At 40.6% G+C, this 18,149-nt stretch overlaps 3 protein-coding genes across 3 annotated transcripts; 1 reads left to right on the forward strand and 2 right to left on the reverse strand.

Moving 5' to 3' along the window:
- Positions 1 to 5,491: 5,491 nt before the first annotated feature.
- LOC145775412 (uncharacterized) lies at positions 5,492 to 10,701 on the forward strand. The gene is made up of 4 exons (XM_082586705.1): positions 5,492 to 5,836; positions 6,805 to 6,925; positions 8,876 to 9,065; positions 10,456 to 10,701. The coding sequence occupies exons 1-4, from the start codon at positions 5,492 to 5,494 to the stop codon at positions 10,598 to 10,600; spliced, it is 801 nt and encodes a 266-aa protein (XP_082442831.1). The 3' UTR covers positions 10,601 to 10,701.
- Positions 10,702 to 10,949: 248 nt separating this feature from the next.
- LOC145775119 (glucosamine-6-phosphate deaminase 1-like) lies at positions 10,950 to 13,518 on the reverse strand. The gene is made up of 2 exons (XM_082586326.1): positions 12,903 to 13,518; positions 10,950 to 12,735 (listed from the first exon to the last, which is right to left on the reverse strand). Exons 1-2 carry the CDS (start codon positions 13,494 to 13,496, stop codon positions 12,499 to 12,501), a joined length of 831 nt encoding a protein of 276 aa, XP_082442452.1. The 5' UTR covers positions 13,497 to 13,518; the 3' UTR covers positions 10,950 to 12,498.
- On the reverse strand, positions 13,515 to 17,872 carry LOC145775118 (TBC1 domain family member 16-like). Its single transcript, XM_082586325.1, has one exon. The coding sequence runs from the start codon at positions 17,160 to 17,162 to the stop codon at positions 15,168 to 15,170; it is 1,995 nt and encodes a 664-aa protein (XP_082442451.1). The 5' UTR covers positions 17,163 to 17,872; the 3' UTR covers positions 13,515 to 15,167.
- Between the last annotated feature and the right edge of the window lie 277 nt (positions 17,873 to 18,149).

Genomic DNA, 18,149 nt, shown 5'->3' on the forward strand with positions numbered 1-18,149 from the left:
TTTGACTTTGTTGAAGGTTTTCAGTTAAAACTTAGATAAGTAATATAGCCAAGTTGTTGATTCGATTCCTGTGGGTTAATCTTCCTTGATTCCTTGCAATAAACAATAAAATTAAGTAGCAACAGCAAATCAATATGAATTTAGGTTTGTAACTGTAAGGACATAAGGTGTTTGGCAGTTATAGGATGGAGCAAAGCAATTGATAGCCCAGTGCAGCCACAAATCTTAGATTGCACTCCTCCACATCTCTGTCAGCAGCATCTTCCTCTTTCACTTCCACTATTTCCAATCTTCTGTCACACAATCTCTCAATCTTCTATTCTCCCTTCCTCGCTTTCTTTTATCAACTTCTAATTGTCTTATTTTTCTTCCGACATAATCTTTCCTTACGACGTGACCATTTGTCTCTGCGCTTTGTAGCGTCTTGTTTCTCCTGCCTCTTGGACGAGTAGGAACCAGACCACATTGTTTCAACCTCGTGGGATGTGAAGCTGTTCGAGCTCGTTGAAAAGGTGAAAACTTGCGATGAGTTAAGTCAAAGAACGGCGAGCACTGAAACAGGCTTGAAACACTTCAAGCTCTGCTTTTAGTCGCGCTCAACAGATTCAGGATTGTCTACAAAAGTTGCGTCCTAGCAAGCGACTGATGTAGAATGTTTTCAGGAGTTGTCCAAGTGGAGGAACCATGTCAAGTGTGAATCAACTTTTGCAGGCGCTCATACCACTGGACATATGTACCCGACAACAAGTGCTGGTTTCTTTTAAATACTCGAAGAATGGACATTTGCAATGTCAAAGAGCCCGAGCGTTGTTGTAACGCTATGCCAATTTATGAGGTGGCCAACCGACAGATAAGTGCTCTCTGGAACAGCAAGCGCTGAAGTTCCTGCATTGATTGACATTGGAAGCTCATGCAGATCCGTCAATGAGGAAACCGTGAAACGTTTACAGCTCCCTATCCTGCCATGTCGGGACAATGTATCGACTTTATTGAGTCGTAGGGGAAGTGATCGGATGCTGTGATCTGAGCATCAATGGCTGCAATTATCTTGTCGTTGGGTTGAAGGTACTCGGCAGCTTGTGCGGTAATATATGAATGTTCAAGCAAGGCTGCTACTTTCAAACGAGCCAGAATGCGAGACCCGTATTTTTAAAGAAATCGAGTGTACCACAGTAAATGATGAATTCAAAGTACGGAGCTTTCGCCACAAAATACATGGCTTCGTCATATATATCAAAGCATAGAATTCTACAGCTTCCCTTGACCACGACGTATCACCAAGTTGTCAATCTATCGCGGATAAGTTCAAGAAGCTTCAACCAAAACTAGGAGTTTACAAGCAGAGAGCAGGCAATTGTTTGAAGGTGTAATTGTTTCATCTGACATTATATGAAGTGCTTGTCGTTAACTATTTTGTTCAGCACAGTCTGCACTGCAACTTGTGATGATAGTTCACTTGGGTGTGATTTATTCAGCTGCATGCAACAGTTGACATATTCCTGTATTGCAGGCGAATGAGTTGTGGAAATTAAATCCATCATTTTATGACAAAGCCACAAGTAGGCTACGCTACTCAATCTTTCAGAAACAGACATTTAAAAAAAGAATATGAAAACCGCAAATTGAATATTTGAACACTTCACACTGCGTTAACTAAAGATAGAATTTTTTTCAGTGTATGCAGTAGCCTCGGTTGTATATCACATTCTTTGCACAGTGGACACATCTTTGCTGGTTGAGGCTGCACCTTGAGCCGTAGTTTGGTGACCTCTGATGGAGGCAATAGAAAGAGAAAATCAAACATCGGAAAAGTTACTTTTCTTCATACAATTTACAAATATCGCACAGCTCTTGGCTGCATTGTTACATTTGGCAACACTTTGTCAGAATTTAAACAAAATCTCAATTTACGTTGTGAAGGTTTCCACTGAATATCACCGCGATGCACTGTCACTACGTCACAAACATATACATGAGCTTCTTACAGCGTGCACTTCCATTGATCGCTGTTGTGTTCCAATCAAGGAAGTTATTCATAAGTCATCTGGAATATCTTGCTCGTGGCAACTGAAGATCCATTACGATCAAACTCGTTCTCGTCAGTTATTTGGAGCGACAAATAATGCAAACCGGGCGTGTTGTCACAGCAATTTTTTTGTACTTGCACTGACTGCTTCGAGTCTATATTTGTAGCACGTGCTTCGTTAAGAGTCGTCTTCATTTTGAGTTTAGCAACGTCAAGAAAAGACAGCAGGTTTAGCTTAAATTAAATTATTATCAAAAATGTGGTCGTCGATGTAAATTTCACTAACTTTTCAAAATTGTGTGACGCTTTCGTAAGAGCAGTCTGACCGCAAGTATGAAATCAGTTTTATAGCTTATTATGTTAGGAGTTTAGCTGACACTTTAGAAGTTAATAGCGTGCCCTTTCTAGCCGCCATTAAAACTTTTGTCTGACTGCATACGTCGGGGCGAGTTGTCACAGCATTGACAACACGCCCCGACGTACAAGTTTAATACAAGAATATTAATAAATTTCATTGAAACATTCCAAACAATTTCAAAAACTGGGGACTTCACCCCCATCAACACAAGCCTTGTTTAATTTACGGATTTTTCTATTAACTTTTCTGAAAACGTAACGCCAAAATGCTAAAAAGTACATTTTAGGATTTCAAACCATAACTTTATTAACACAATTTTAAGAGGGCCCTTTTTACTAGAATTTGGGCGGGGGCCCCACATGGACTTGATGCGGCACTGGTTAGCAGGTTGTAAGTTACTGCAAACGTGCAAAAGAACAGTTGCAATCTTGTGACAACACGCCCCATGCTTTGTGACAAAAATTTGATTTTCCTGAAATCCTTTTGCGGTTAAAAAGTTTAACTAGTGGCAAAAGGAAGTGTAAGTGGACAGCGTACGAATGATATAACCAAATCACTTGCATTGTATATAGTAAAAGCACAAATCAAAAACCCCAAACCTGTGACAACACGCCCCGGTTTGCCTTGTAATGAAAGGTTCTGGTTGTTCTGTTCTAAATTGACTCGACAATGTTCTAAATGGTTGCAAATATTTCCTCTTCGACCTGAGTGGCTGCATCCAGTACCTTTGACAGGTGGTAATTTTGTACCCGGGATGATGTTAGGGGCCCGTTTCTTTTCCAATTGGACCAGGAACTTGAAGAAACCAGCGCGTATTCTTTGAGTATAGTGCAATTTTCTTAGAAATGTCTTGATTTGGAGGCCGTGAATCTCATTGGTAGCCTAGCTGGCCCAAATTATGTCAATCTCGGTAACAGGCTACAGGCCCTGCGTCAAGATCCTGTACAAGTATACGAAACTACCAGGAATAACCAATCAAGGCTTTGTCACTTCGAGGATAAAGATTCAAAACCAACCATGTTGTACAGGCTTTGCTTTACAGAATCTCTTTCGGTACCGTATCCGAGCAGTTTTGTAGTGATTCAAAACCATCTTATAGCCTACTTTTGGTGTTTATTGCAAGCTTTTTTTATTTGACTATTTGGTTAAGTAGGTTTTCTACACAACTTAACATTAAAACTAACTGATCATTGTTGCTGTGACGTGATATTAGGTGGAACATGTTAGTAATGTGGTGGATAGTTGTTGGCAGTCTTTGTGTGATGCCGCCAAGCATCGATCCATCTCCCGTCTTTGTCTTTGAGCGATTGGGACAAACATCTCACCAAGGTAAGTCATACGTCACAATCATGCTTTCCACAAAGTTACCACAACAATTAGTGGAAATTTATGACTCTCTCATTGTTTAGGTCGCTGAGGTTGAAAATAATAAAAACAAGTTGAAGTTTGTGCTTCGGTGGTTTTAGCAACGGTTGCGTGTTCTTAGCAACGGTTGAACTTTCATTAGTTGTGAAAATCTTTATCATCGGATTAAGAAAGATCCTTTGAAAGGTTGAATCCTGGCAGTTTTGCAGAGCCTACTTGTAGAGGCATTGAACTACTGACGCAGGTCCGGTCACCGAGATTGACAGAGTAAAGTTTCCGACAGTTGTTGAAATGTTTCTGTAAATTATACCATCCACTAGGTGCCGCTGAATGGAGAACTGTTCTTAAAATGTATTGCTCAAGCGCACACACCGAGAATCGAACCAGCTACGCTTGATCTTGGTTGACTAACTAACCAGCATGAGGGATAATGTAAATACGTCAATGCTCAATTGTTGGAATAAAAGCAGATTATCACCTAATACAGGGGTCGGCAAACTTTTTGTACTACTGGGCCAAATCTACAAACTTCCGGTAACGTGCGGGCCGCATAAATTTCAACCTATAAACAATCGCCACATTATCTTTAAAATCATGGCGCACCTCCAACTCCTATTCCTGTGTCTATTGTTATTATTATGTTCTGTTCTCCATTGCACAATGAGACGTGTTTGTTGCCGTTTCATATTTAGTATCAAACCCGTATTAAAGCGCAATGCATTGTTTTTATTTACTTATCATTTATCAATGTGAAGGATGATGTTGTTTCTGTGTCATGGCCAAGGTGTTTAAATCAACTGGCAACTTTGTTGATGATATTTGCAATACGTCATTCAAATGACGATCTGACAGGCGAGTGCGAAGTTTATTTTTTGCATAATTCATTTTTGAAAAGAGCTGCTCACAGCAATATGTGCTTCCAAACATGCACATTACACGTTTTGCATTGTCATACAGATGAGGATAGGTGGATTTCTGGACATATTCTTTATAAAAGTTGGCAATTGGAACTGAATCGTAGGCTATTTGGCCTTTAATATGTTGGATGATTGAAGTTCAAATTATTTCCATTTTAATTTTAAGTAACGTCAGACCATAATTTTGAGAGATTTTGTAGCGTACATGGGAGTTACCGAGTAATGTCGAGACACATGTTAAAAAGCTTTTTGTTATGATATAAAATAAATTCATGCGTAGATAATGATGAAACTTTAGTTAATGCACTAAAAGTAAGATCGTTCGAGGGCCGCAAAAAGTTTGTCCGCGGGCCGCATTTGACTCGCAGTTTGCCGACCCCTGACCTAATACATGATAGTTTAGCTCAATTTGCACCAGAACATACCATACCATATTAAATAAGGTCCTTATTCAAATAGAATTTTAATAAGAACCTTCTGATGATATCTCCAGTGAGGGTGAAACAGGCTGTAGGCTATAGGTTTTTAGAGCGGAGTAGCTGAATTTGATATAAAAACACGCATATTATTGAAGAATTTGTAGCCTACTACCTGACGGGATTACTACCTCCCTTGTAGAGCCGCCGCTGTTATACCCTCACTCAGGCTCTGCCGCGATCTTAATGTGACGTAATCTACCGCAATAGAGCAATCACCCTATTTGAAGTGGAATTTCGCTGATGAGAGTTTGGTATTATGACGTATGACATAATCATGACTTGGATAATTGTGATGTCACATACTTCAACATTGCAGGAAAATTTTACATCTCTTAATGTTTTTACCATGCCTTTGAGAGCAGCGAGTAGTCTCCGGATCGGACTTCCAGCTGGTGCAAAGGAGAAGGCGAGGAGGTTGGAGGTGGGCAAAGATGGAACTTTGACGCACACAATACAAGAAATCTTTTCCAGATATGTAGATTTGCCGGAAAAAGTAACTCGCAAATGTACAAAGGACGAGGTTCTATTAGAAAAGAGTAGAAATATTCCGTTAGCCGAGACTGTGGCGAAAGGTCGCAGAAGAAACAACGTGTCAACTTTGCTCTACGAATACAACAGACTGTGCAAAACCGTCAACTATTTGCCAAATCCGATGTCACGACTGCTTTATGACGACATGAAAACGCGACAGGTGGGCCCATAACAACGATCTGGAATACTTTTAGAGGTCATCATAATTTTGCTGAAGCAAAATCTATGAATAGGCTACCTCATGCGAAAGTTGAGATGTGCAGTCTCCATTGAATATTGAAGCGGTCCTATCAATTGCTTCGAGATAGTTATTTTATAGACCTGCACCACATCAAGGCAATGTTTTTTGGCACTTGAGTTCAAAAGGTTTTTGGTTGGCTTGGTCCACCTCAAGGATACAGCGACATCAAAAGAAGTAAAAGCTTTTCGTGGATTAGCTACATGACTAAACGAGACTTTCATCCGAAACATTAATAACATTTACACTTCGAATATAGACGAAAACAATTATAGTTTAAAAAAGTTTTTGTAACTTTTAATAGTTGTCAATTTGCTTTATTGTTTGCGGTTAATTTGTCAACAGCGACTCCGGGTTTGGTTCTTAGCAAGAATATGGCGGGCAACCCTGGTTTCAGGAGTGTGCATTTCGGTAGGCACTTTAACATAGGACAGTTTTCAGTGCGAACCAGCTACCACCATTGCGCCGCGGCGCATTGGTTAAGAAAGGTAGGACAATTTTCCTCATAAACTCAATTGGTTACAGTCATTAAGATCCTTCTTGCACTCAGTTCAGTTGCAGATAAAAAAAAAAAACATTAGCAGAGGGTGGCAATCGAATCCACGCAATCGAAATGACTATTCCCTTGCCCTAACCTTTAGGCCACGCTGCTTGTGGCGATACATTCACGTAATTTTCTTTGTATCAAAAATCTTTCGAGTGGATCGGTCAGAATATCACGTGCTGAGTCGCATGACTGAAGCGCAAGGAAAACTGTCCTAGCCTATGTCAAAGTGCCTACCGTGCAATTCGTTTGGATTCGTGTCGTGGTTCAAGATGCGACATCTCAAGAACTAAAAATAAAACCACCAACCTAATAAAGATTTGTAAACAAAAAATAATTCTTACAGAGCGCAGCGATGCAGAGCATAGAAAAGAGCATGTCATGCTTCAGTGAGCACGAAAAGAATCTTGAGCCACCATGTGTGGCGTACTTCAGTCCAAAACCAAGCCAAGTATTTGTTGGGAGAAGTACGTTGTTTGATAATCCATATATTCTATGATGGTCATCTCACCTAAGCTACCACACAAGTGGTTTAACAATTTGCACATTTACTTCAACAAACAATAAAACATAAAAAAGTACCGGTAGATAGGCTTGATCGTTTTCGACACAACAACGCTGTCTCCTCTGAAGCAAAAAGAAAGTTTTATCACTGACAACATGAGGACAGAGCGATATCTGGAAAGCGTTTGATTTACTGCACAATTCACATGTTATGATGCTTGTTTTGATGTTTATGCTACAAAAAAAAGTGAATTTAAAACATGTCATTTTGGGGAAGACCGAGAATCTTAGAAACTTTTCGTAGCCTACAACAGACAGTCAATGCTTAAAATCAAGTGCGATGATGAAAGAATAAGACTCTTGAGGGATGTTCCTTGTGTGAGTGCAAGAACAATATGCGCAAGTCAACAATTTCAAAGCATGGTTCAGTCTCCTTCTTGCTTATGAATTGCATAGAGCTCATAGAGGACGCGTTAGACAGATAGATGTGCATGTGGAGGCGATTGCGGCGCTTGAAGATGAATCCGGCCACCCTCGGTAAAGGGGAAATTACCGGATTAAAGGCTTTTGACGCAGGATTAAAGGCTTGTAGAGGGTTTTGACGCAGGGCCGGTTACTGAGATTGATAAAGTGAAGTTTACGATTGTTATTGGCGGGAAGAATTATTTCATCCACTATTTGCTGCTGCTGAATGCAGAGCAGTTCTTGAAATGCATTGCTCAAGCGCACACCCCGAGAGTTGAACTAGCGCCGCTTGATCTTGAATCGGGCGTTTAATAACTGAGCTAACGGAGCGGACTAAGCTAAGCTTGGCACCAACTAGCACATAATCATGTAAATTGGCATGAAAAGGGGAAGGCTTACGCTCTGTAGTGGGCTCTCACAAGCTAAAAATGATGATGACTACAGAGCTCTGCGAGCTACAATTGCTGTATCGATTTGTTGTCATTCGCTTGATTGCAAGAACCAAATACCAGTGCTGACCACCAGGAGGTCGACAACCCCAAGCATGGTTCATTGACGTACGGAATGTCCAACTAACTGAGGTGCACAGATCCTGATCCGGTTTTTGCTTTTTGAGATCCGGATCGGCAAGTTGTAGATATCTCAGATCGGGATTCGATTTCTGAGATCCGGATCGGCAAGTTCTAGATATATCAGATCCGGATCCAATTTTTGAGATCCGGATCGGCAAGTTTTAAATATCTCAGATCCGGATTAATTTGGTTTCTAATTCACATAAAGATGTTTCACCACATGACAGTTTATCCTAAGCTGTTCATGTTTTTGCAAAACGATGTTTGCAGCATGACACTTTCCGCAGTGACACATCAACAAAGGCTTCAAAACCTTCTCTGGGTTTGAAATTGTTGCCAGAAGCTTATCCAAAAGTTACCTTTTTGGGTTCAAAGTTTAGAAAAACATGCAAATTGAAGATCCTGATAGCTTTCTATGAATAGACCGGGTCTGTTGAAAAACAGTAAGATCCGGGTTCAGTCAAGATTCTAGCCGATCAAGAAACAAGCGAATCGTTTTGGCGGAATTGTCATTTCACACAATGGCTCACACTTTTCAGTAAAAATCTATTCCAAAATTAATCCAAAGCGATTTTTCCATCCACTGTATTTAAACCATCCCGGTGCTTGCTAATTTACCCACACGTAGAACTTATAGCCTAACCTGAAAAAAAATAATTACAGGCTTCATCTCAAACATAAAGCGATATATTATTGAAGTGTAGCCTACTTTGAGTTTTCTTGTTTTTAAATGCTTAATGTTATATTTTCTAAACATGGAGCCTAACTTATTTTAGTTGAAGTTCTGTTTAACTTCCAAGCTCAATGCAAGATGACGTCATTCCAAAGCGCTTTACATCATTTTTGTTTTTTTGGTTTATCTTTGCATTCGATCAGTTCATCAGCGACTGTCCCAGGCCGGGAGGAACAAGCGAAAGAAGAATGACATCTCTCTTCCATTAGCCACAGTTGGTATCCATGTGAACAGAGCAATGTCCGAAGAAGAAGCTTTCTATCATCTGGAGAGGTTCGGGGAGCTGGAGTCGGTGACGAAAGTTGGAGACAGATCTTATCGAATCATTTTCAGGTGAGAAGGATTTTCATCAACTTTCTGGACATGATGGTGCTGCTTGCGCGATTCATGTCATTTCAACGATCAAAATAAAATGGTTGGTTTTGAATCTTTATCATCGGACTGACAAAGCCTTGATTGGGTAATCCTGGTAGTTTCGCATACTTGTAGAGCAGTGGTTCTCAAACTAGGGTCCGCGAGACAATTTTCTAGGACCGCGAAGCACCTTCCAAAAAAATTAACACAGAAAATCGCTCAGCCTCGAAAAAAATTAAGATCTCATGATTCCTATGTTCAATTTGGTTTCATTGTGGATACATTTTGGAGAAGAAAAGCCGCAGTGCATGCTATGCTGTAAAGTTTTAGCAAGTTCTGCTCTAAAACCTATAGCAAGCTGAAAAGACATTTGGTACGGTAGGCTAACACATCATCCAGATTTTCAAAACAAAGATGCTGATTTTTTTAAACGGCAAGCTGATAGTTTAGTTATGTCAAGATTTGATAGCACTGGTGATCAATGGAAGGAAAATAGCCTACTGCAGGGTTAAGGGCCTCCTACAAAGTTGCAAGAAAAATAGCTATCGCGAAGAAGCCTCACACCATCGCAGAACAACTGATCTTCCCTTGTTGCCAAGTTATTGTATCAAACGTTTTCAGAGAATCTGAAGCTCAAAAGCTGAAGCAAGTGCCTCTGTCAAACGACACTGTGAGTAGGAGAATATCTGAGCTATCGGAAAACATTTTGTCGCAAGTGGTGTCAAAGATACAGAAGTCAATGTCACATTGATACCTAGCTCAAAACATGTTGGATGTAGCCTAATGCATAATATCAAGATCCTATTGAACCAAATGGAACCTGACATAGAACTGATAACACCCAAGCAGGTGCACCCATTTTATTGACGTGTGCATTTTTAATTGCATGTAACAAATAAATTATTATTTACCGTTTTTGCGCTAATTTGCCTTAGCCTATAAAGTTTTAGAGGACCGTGAGTCGTTGCGAAAATCGCAAGGGGACCGTTTAGCAAATTTTTGAAAAAGTTTGAGAATCACTATTGTAGAGGCTTTTGACGCAGGCCAGTCACTGAGATTGACTGAGTGAAGCTTTCGATTGTTATTGCGGGAAAGAGTTATTTCATCCACTAGGTGCCGCTGAAGGGAGAGCAGTTCTTGAAGCACACCCCAAGAGTTGAACTAGCGCCGCTTGATCTTGAATCGGGCGTTTAATCACTGAGCTAACGGGGCGGACTGAGCTGAGTTAGCGCTTGCACGTCGTTGACTGAGGATTCTAAATTCTTTAAAAAAAACAGATTTTAATGACTGCTCGAGTTCATCCAAAACCAAAACTGATCGGCAGTTCTTGTGTCGCCATTTACAAACCCTGCTCTGTCCATTGTTTCAGCGACTTGTCGGGCGCTTGCAACGCGGTGAGAGCCTCCGATCCACGGTTTATTTACGCGTTCTGGCACCATCGGGAAATGACTCGGAGAAGCTTTGGCAAGACCAAAGATGAACCGCTGCACGTGGTCACGGACAACTTCATATGATTGGCTTGTAGCGTAATGGACTTATCAGGAGAAATGTGTGTGCTGCGTAGTCAATGAAATCTTCGCTTATTTTATGACAAGAAACTTCTTTGTTGAAACTGTGTTTCATGGCGGTGGTTGTGAGGTATCCTGATGGCTGGTTTTCCTGTCTTGGGCCAAGCAAAAACTTTTGGTTCACGTACATCTGAACCCTGTTAAGTCCCCCACAAAACCAACAGACCTTAGCGCAGGGAAACTGCAACAGACTGCTCCTTGCTTGTGCATCTGTCCGTGTGGCTCCTGTGTGTTCATCCACATCGTCGACTTCCTGACTGCGAAGGCTGTGACTATAGGCCTATTGACGCGAGCGCGCATAGACGAGATTGTATTGCATAATATTCATTTCAAATGGCAATACATTGCGGGAGCACCACATGATGATATGAAACAATCATAGCACGAGAATCGACAACAAATGTAGAAGGTTCAAGTGATCGCGAGCATTGGAACTTGGAGCCAAGTTTCGATGCAAAGTCGATGATGATTCAACCGACTTCAAAGTTTTTCTTGCAATCGAACAATGGACGAAAATATGACAATTTGAAACTGATTTTTGAAAATGTATCCCAGTTATTTTAAATCTTAGTGAATTATTTCTGAATGTATTGACTTGAAATTTGTGCCTTTATAACAATGACCTTTGGTTTAAAATTACCCCATTTAGTTTGCTCATTCATGCGAAACGACACTTATCTGAAGTGAGATAACAATGCCTACTTCTGTGAAGTTGCTTAAATTCAAATCTTACACTGTTTTGAAAAAAAATCACTTTTATGAAAACGTAAAATAACATTTAAATTTGTCACAATTTCGATAATTCTAAAAAAACTTTGCGGGATTCTTGGCAGGAACTGACCTTGGGTGAAAACTTAACAAACGTTGTACAAGTGCATTCAGATCTGTACAGTGTGTGCATCGAGGCGGAACAATAACTTGGTCGTTTGCCTTGCATATGACGTCACAAGGATAGTCGTGGTCGCCACCCAGCGGCTAATGGAAACCGGGAATACGAGTTTCATGAAGACACTGGGACATGGTGATAAAGGCCTTTGCGTACAGGGAAGATAGTTGGGGGAATAAAGATGAATCGTGAACAACACAATGAATGAAAATACAATGTTCCTAATCACTAGACTTGGTAAATGTCGAAGTTCCAGTGGACATCTACAAAATTTGATTGATTTCAATGCAAATTATAACAATAATGCTTGTTTTTATATAGCGCTGTATGCATCGCAGAATGCGTTGCTCCTCAGCGCTTTACAAAGCAGACAGTGTCAATGCAGCCGCATAGAGGCGCAACTGAATACAAATTAGGCAACAAATGGTCGAGACAAGTAACTGACGTCACAACACGGCCAAAAAAGATGCAAATTAAACTTATTTTCGTAATTGAACAACAACGACCATGCGTAATTGAAGACAAGCAGCGCTTTATCGCATTTTGAATATTTCGCCAACTGTTTTTAACAGTCGAAGAAAAATTTTCTAAACGCCAAATTTCCCTTCTCACCATTTGGTGACATTGCAATTGGATGGGATATCTGGACAATGGAAAGCACCGTTTGAAAAGTCGACAAAACATCAGGCCTATGGAATGGATGGCCTTGTGTGGCCTCACTGCTGATGGGGAACGTGCTTTGCGAGAGATCGGATTGAAAATACAAAATTTGACCTTGACAACAGTAAAACACAAACGGCTGAAACAATAATCCACAACGAGACAATGATCATCTTGTTTGAAACTGACTTGTCACAATGCGTTGAGTGACGCTTATCTTGGGATAGCACCATCTGCCGGTACATGTTAAAGGAATGAATTGTAGCTAGGTGGATGGAAAGTTGCAGAGAAGTGAGTGCTAAGGTTCGTCATCCTTCGGGTCCGTGTCTTCAACGAACTTGTTGTGGATCTCCATCATACATTTGAAATACTTGACTGTCTTCACCTTCAGCTCCAACGTCGCATCCTCATCACAGATGAAAATGGTCTTCGGATGTTGCTGGAAGGCTGACACGGTCCACATGTGACTGACACCCCCCTCGATAGCCTTGTGGAGCGCGTATGCTTTGTGCTGGCCGGTGATCAGAATCATGACCTAAACATAAAAGGAATTGCACAAAAATTAATGATTAAAATTGACAATGACGCTCTTTTATTTGAAAACTGGTTTTACTTTTATTTAAGGAAGTATTTATGCCATGACTGGAAAACCATCTCAACGAGAGCTTAGCATTTGTCATCCCACACAAAACAATCAATCACCTCTTCTGCGTCCATCACAGTCCCGACTCCAACAGTGAGGGCCTGACGTGGGACCAGGGAAAGATCATTGTTAAAGAACCGAGCATTGGCCAGAATTGTGTCTTGGGCTAGTGTCTTTACCCGAGTCCTTGAAACAAGACTAGAGCCTGGTTCGTTGAAGGCAATATGGCCATCCGGTCCGATTCCACCAACAAACAGATTGATTCCTCCTGCATCTTTGATCTTCTGTTCAAACTTGTCACATTCCTCTACAACATTAGCGGCGTTCCCATCAAGAATATGAGCATTTTTAGGGTCAATGTCAATATGTTTAAACAAGTTTTCCCACATAAACGAGTGGTAACTTTCCGGGTGATCCCGAGGGAGATTCACGTACTCATCCATGTTGAAGGTTTTGACAAACTTGAACGATAGAACTCCACATTTGTAGAATTCTATCAACTTCTTGTAGGTTCCAACAGGAGTGCCACCGGTTGGCAAACCAAGCACAAAGTATCGCTCAGGGCCGGGATTGAACGCGAGTATCTTATTCCGGATGTACTTTGCGGCCCAATCACTGACTTTGTCATAATTATCAAAAATTACTAATCTCATCGTTACGTTAGCTCTGAAAGACAATCAGTAAAAGTAACGACTGAAATGACGTGGACAATGAGAATACTGATTACTGAAGTCATCATATCGTTTGTGACGTAAGATACACGATCAACATGGAATAGTTATGTGAACATCGGACAAACAAGTGCGACAAGTGACACTGTGCTTCTAGATGCTGACACTGCTCAATGAAATCGTGAGGTTCAATATTACACAGCAACTTGAAATGGAGAAAGTCGGGTGGAAAGTCAACGAACTTATATTATGACCTTCAATGTTACTTTTCAATTATGACGTCAAAAACAACAATCACCAAGCAGCGAAGCAACGCAACCTAGGTTGTGTGTAACCATGGGGACACAGTGGGATGTGTTGACAACAAACTCAAAAACAACAAAACATTAAAAATACTATTTTGACTAAATAATTGCACCATTATGACGAATATAAAAGCGGAGTGAAGACAAGATACAATCCTTCAACAGAATGAAGCAAGCGATGTTGCTGGCAGATTCCATAACTGGCAGCAAACACCTCTGTCGCTAATTAGGCAATTAAAAAATAGAATGGAGGCTAAACACACGCCATCGATCCTTACACATTGATGAACCCCCATCGGTCTGCCCTTGCCAAAGCATGCCATAAATCAACATCAACAACTCGCAAAACCATCGGGTTTTCCGCTCAATTACGAACTAACGGGAAGTTACTGCTCTTCCTGCAGATGTGTAAGAGACTATAAATTATATTATCAACAATTAAACAACGATTTTTTCACCAAATGAGAGGAAATGTGTGAATAATACCCAAAGAATACCCGTGTGCTGATGTGGGATGAAACTAATACTGCCTGATCTCCAGTAGCATCTGGGCGTGCTCTGAGAAACATCTCCAACCTGGATTGGTGAAAGAACAGGCCTGTGGCAGCCCTGGTAACTTCTAGACCATTGCATCGATCTTGAAACTAAAACACTCCTAAAGCCACAACAATTACAAGGAAAACAAAGTTGCAGTCAAGAAAACACGTGATCACATTTACTCGCTACTAATGCAGCGCAATGTAATGTTGTTGCATCATGATCAGGTAAGTTGAAGTAGTAGGATAATAAACGTAACAAATAAATATGACACAGAACATACGAACGAGTACATGGCAGCACCAGAAGATGAGCAGGAAATTTAAATCCGATCAACTTTGTTGCATCTGGGTCCTTAAAGGCCCTTCATTAAAGGGGTACAAGTTAACGAGCATCGACAAGTTTTTTATGTCGCCCAGAGAGAATTTACCTCTTCAAAATTGAATTTCATAAACGTACACCATAATTATATTGTGGGAATGTGCATATCAAGATTTTGCGCCCGGAAACGTCAATAAACATAACATTACATGGCTACCTAAAGATACGACCTGACTTGTTACATCTTGCAGTCTGTCGCATCTCAAGGCGGCCGATCTGAGTCCGATCTCTATTCGGTGATTTCTTTAATTTTTTTTTTTAATTATCGGGTACCGTAGCCTAATTATCATTGCCGTTTAGGGTTAGGAACTCACCAAATAGTAGCAGATCCTATATGCTATGGAGCTATTTGTGCAAAGATATAATCACTATATTTACCTATTTCTATTACAGCACGTTACCATACATTGATATGAATGTAGCTATGAGTTCATTGAAACAATTTCTTTAATGTAAATCTTGTTGGTTGGGCCAGATCACATCTTCCTTCATATGAACACCCATCAATGCATTGAGGTGTTTTGGCGCATCTGATGACCGGCATCTGATGAATCTCTCCGGTTTCAGACGGCAAGTAAAACAAATCATAAAGTGTACATGGAACATTGTTCGACATTCTAACAGCATGAAGCAATCCCCGAGCCTTCTTAAGCACCAGCATACCATTCATTTGTAGAGCCAAGTGAGAGAAGTGGAGCAACATCTCATCAGATGCCAGTTTATTCTCAGCAACATCCATACCATATATGGCAATGATGGCGACACAGACAAAAAGGTGAAAGTAATTGGTTTGATAATGTGCCCAACATGCTTCCCAAATCATCAGTGCTTCTGACTCAGAAAACTCACGCTTAAAACAAAGCAAGATCCACCGATGAGCAAAGAGAAGCTCATAAGCGCCCATCCCGCAAGTTGTCAGCTGAGCATGAAAGTCAGGAAGTAAAATCCTAAGAAGTTCTCGTAAATACAGCAACTGCTTCTCCATTTCATGGTCAGATGGCGAACTGATGAAGATGGTTCGCTGCATCAAGCCCACAAAGCACCAAAACACATTGCTCTCCTCCTGTATTTCCATGAGCAAAGGAGCCAGTAGATCTGACATACCTTGGGTGTATCTAGTTTTGGTGTGAACTGAATAGTTGAGCAAAATTCGTTGGAGCGTGATAAGGTTTGGATTTCCTTCACCACGATAAAATGGATTTGTCCGGTCAGTTCGCAAAACATCCTTCTCAACAGAACATGCAACATTTTGTATAAATTCATTCATTTCTTCTTCACTCATCAACTTTTCTCGTTCCTTATTGATCCTTTCATATTTTCCAAGCTTTCTTAATTGCATTTCATTCCGTTCAATCCCTGTTGAGTTATATTTGTAAAATTTTAAAAGAAATGGCCAAATAGCTGGCCGTAATTCCTTTTCAACACCTCCAAAGAAAACAGCTTTTTGAATGTTTTGTTGATTTTGAACTCGACCAAATTCATCAATGGACAATGACCAAGCATCTCCAGTGAGGCCTCGATAGAGTCCTTCTTCTGGATGGCAAGAGTCCTGTGGAAGATCAGAGAGTACAATTGAGAAGTGATTGATACTCAAGTTTTCCAAAGAAGTTTTATTTGCTTGCAGATTACTTTTCCATTCTTTCAATACCATGGCAACGCAATCTAAGCCACCATTGTGGAAATGCAGCACTTTGTATTGTGATTCCCGACTTGCAATTATGAACTCACCGCTTGTGGAATTTTTATCCCGGAAATATAACCTCAGTGATCTCATGTGAGCTAAGTTCACCTTAAAAGAACCAAACGCTTGGTTTCTCGGAGGCTGCATCACATAACCCTGGTAGGCTACATTCTCTTTTTGAAACCGAATGGAATTTTCTGGAAATTCAAAATTATGAACAGCATATGGGGACTTTGACTTGTCGACTGGTGCATAAACCTCAAGATTATCTTCAAAAATAATTTTGTTATCATCTCCAGCCAACAAGTCACCACCTTCTATCTCAATGATGTCTGAGTTTTCTATGGAATGACAGGAAAGTGTTTCAGTGGGCAGCAAGTCTTCCGATTGACAGATAGTCTCGTCTTTGTTTGTTGTAAGGTTTGGTGAGCAAACTTCAGATATGTTAGTTTGAACAGTTGATACCTCAATTTGGGTGTTACTCACATCAGAAGGTAGATTTTTATCTTCTCGCATCTGTTTTGACAAACTAGGAACCCACAAAAGCTCCAGGGAAAGCAGATTTTTCTTTAATTTTGCTGTGATTGTGAGAAAGCCAGCATGATGCAACTGTGAGTTTGACAATAAACTTGATGGATGGATGCACACGTTGTTTGTGCTATATAGGATCTCCCCATCCAGAGGGGGAATTAGTTTACTTTCATCTTGTGTTTTGAGCAACTTTTTTAAAAAACGACGAGGCATGACAACAGTTTTCAGAAGAAACACAATTAACTGCAAGAACTCCAGGCTTACCACATGATTCCTATAACACCAAGCACATGTTTATGAAAAAAATTGGCCTACCAGGCTACCACCTTAATGTTAGCTGCATGTCTTACTATTTAAAGTAAGGGCTAGCAATCAACAAACTATAGCAAGACCACCACCAACAAGAACAGCAACAACAAAAATCAACTGTACTTTCACAAATATTTGGGACGAATCTGTGACATTTTTAAACGTATACAGTAATATGTGTTGTAAACTAAATTACATCATTTTGTAAAGAAACAAGCCCAAGCTGCTTTTGTGTCATGGACTATTGTAATTCATTTTTTGCTTTGGTATCATCATCATAATCCATCGTCGGTTTGTTCCCCACTAGTGGGGGTGGCCGATTGTTTCCGCGCAGCAATTGTTTTAATCCCTTTTCTCCATTTCACCCTGTCCCTTGCATCTTCCTCCTTCAGTCCGACTTTTTTAAACTCATCCTTCACTTGTTGTTTCCACGTTCTTCTTGGACGACCGGCGACCGCGTTTCCTCTTCCCATCCACCTTTAAATCTAGTGCCTTTCTAAGAAAACTTCCTTCCTCCCTCCTTATCACATGTCCATACCATCTTACTCCATTTGCCCTTGCCAGTTGGTCTATGGTCTCTCTCATCTCTAGCATATCCAACAATTCTTCAGTCCTTTTTTCCCTTCTCGTTTTCACCCCACACATTGCTCTCACCATTGACCTTTCCGTTCTTCTCAGGATTGCCAGTTCACTCTCTCTCAATACCCATGTCTCGCTACCATATAGCATTGCAGGCCGCACACAGCTCCGATATACTTTTCCTTTCATCCTTAGTGAAAATTTTCTGCCATACAACATTTCCCCACATTCCCTGAACTTTGCCCAGCCCAATCTTGCCCTTGTTGTCACCGCTGCTTCACATCCACCACTTCCATTTATCCGATCACCCAG

The sequence above is a fragment of the Aplidium turbinatum genome, chromosome 8 (genome assembly GCF_918807975.1).
Source record: "Aplidium turbinatum chromosome 8, kaAplTurb1.1, whole genome shotgun sequence".
In the NCBI taxonomy this organism is placed as follows: domain Eukaryota; kingdom Metazoa; phylum Chordata; class Ascidiacea; order Aplousobranchia; family Polyclinidae; genus Aplidium; species Aplidium turbinatum.

Coding starts and splice junctions, on each gene's coding strand:
- LOC145775119 (XM_082586326.1), bottom strand. CDS start 13,496: ATGAGATTAGTAATTTTTGATAATTATGACAAAGTCAGTGATTGGGCC. Junction 12,736..12,902: donor CTGTGATGGACGCAGAAGAG/GTGATTGATTGT, acceptor TTTTATGTTTAG/GTCATGATTCTGATCACCGG.
- LOC145775118 (XM_082586325.1), bottom strand. CDS start 17,162: ATGCCTCGTCGTTTTTTAAAAAAGTTGCTCAAAACACAAGATGAAAGT.
- LOC145775412 (XM_082586705.1), top strand. CDS start 5,492: ATGCCTTTGAGAGCAGCGAGTAGTCTCCGGATCGGACTTCCAGCTGGT. Junction 5,837..6,804: donor ACGACATGAAAACGCGACAG/GTGGGCCCATAA, acceptor TAATTCTTACAG/AGCGCAGCGATGCAGAGCAT. Junction 9,066..10,455: donor TCTTATCGAATCATTTTCAG/GTGAGAAGGATT, acceptor CCATTGTTTCAG/CGACTTGTCGGGCGCTTGCA.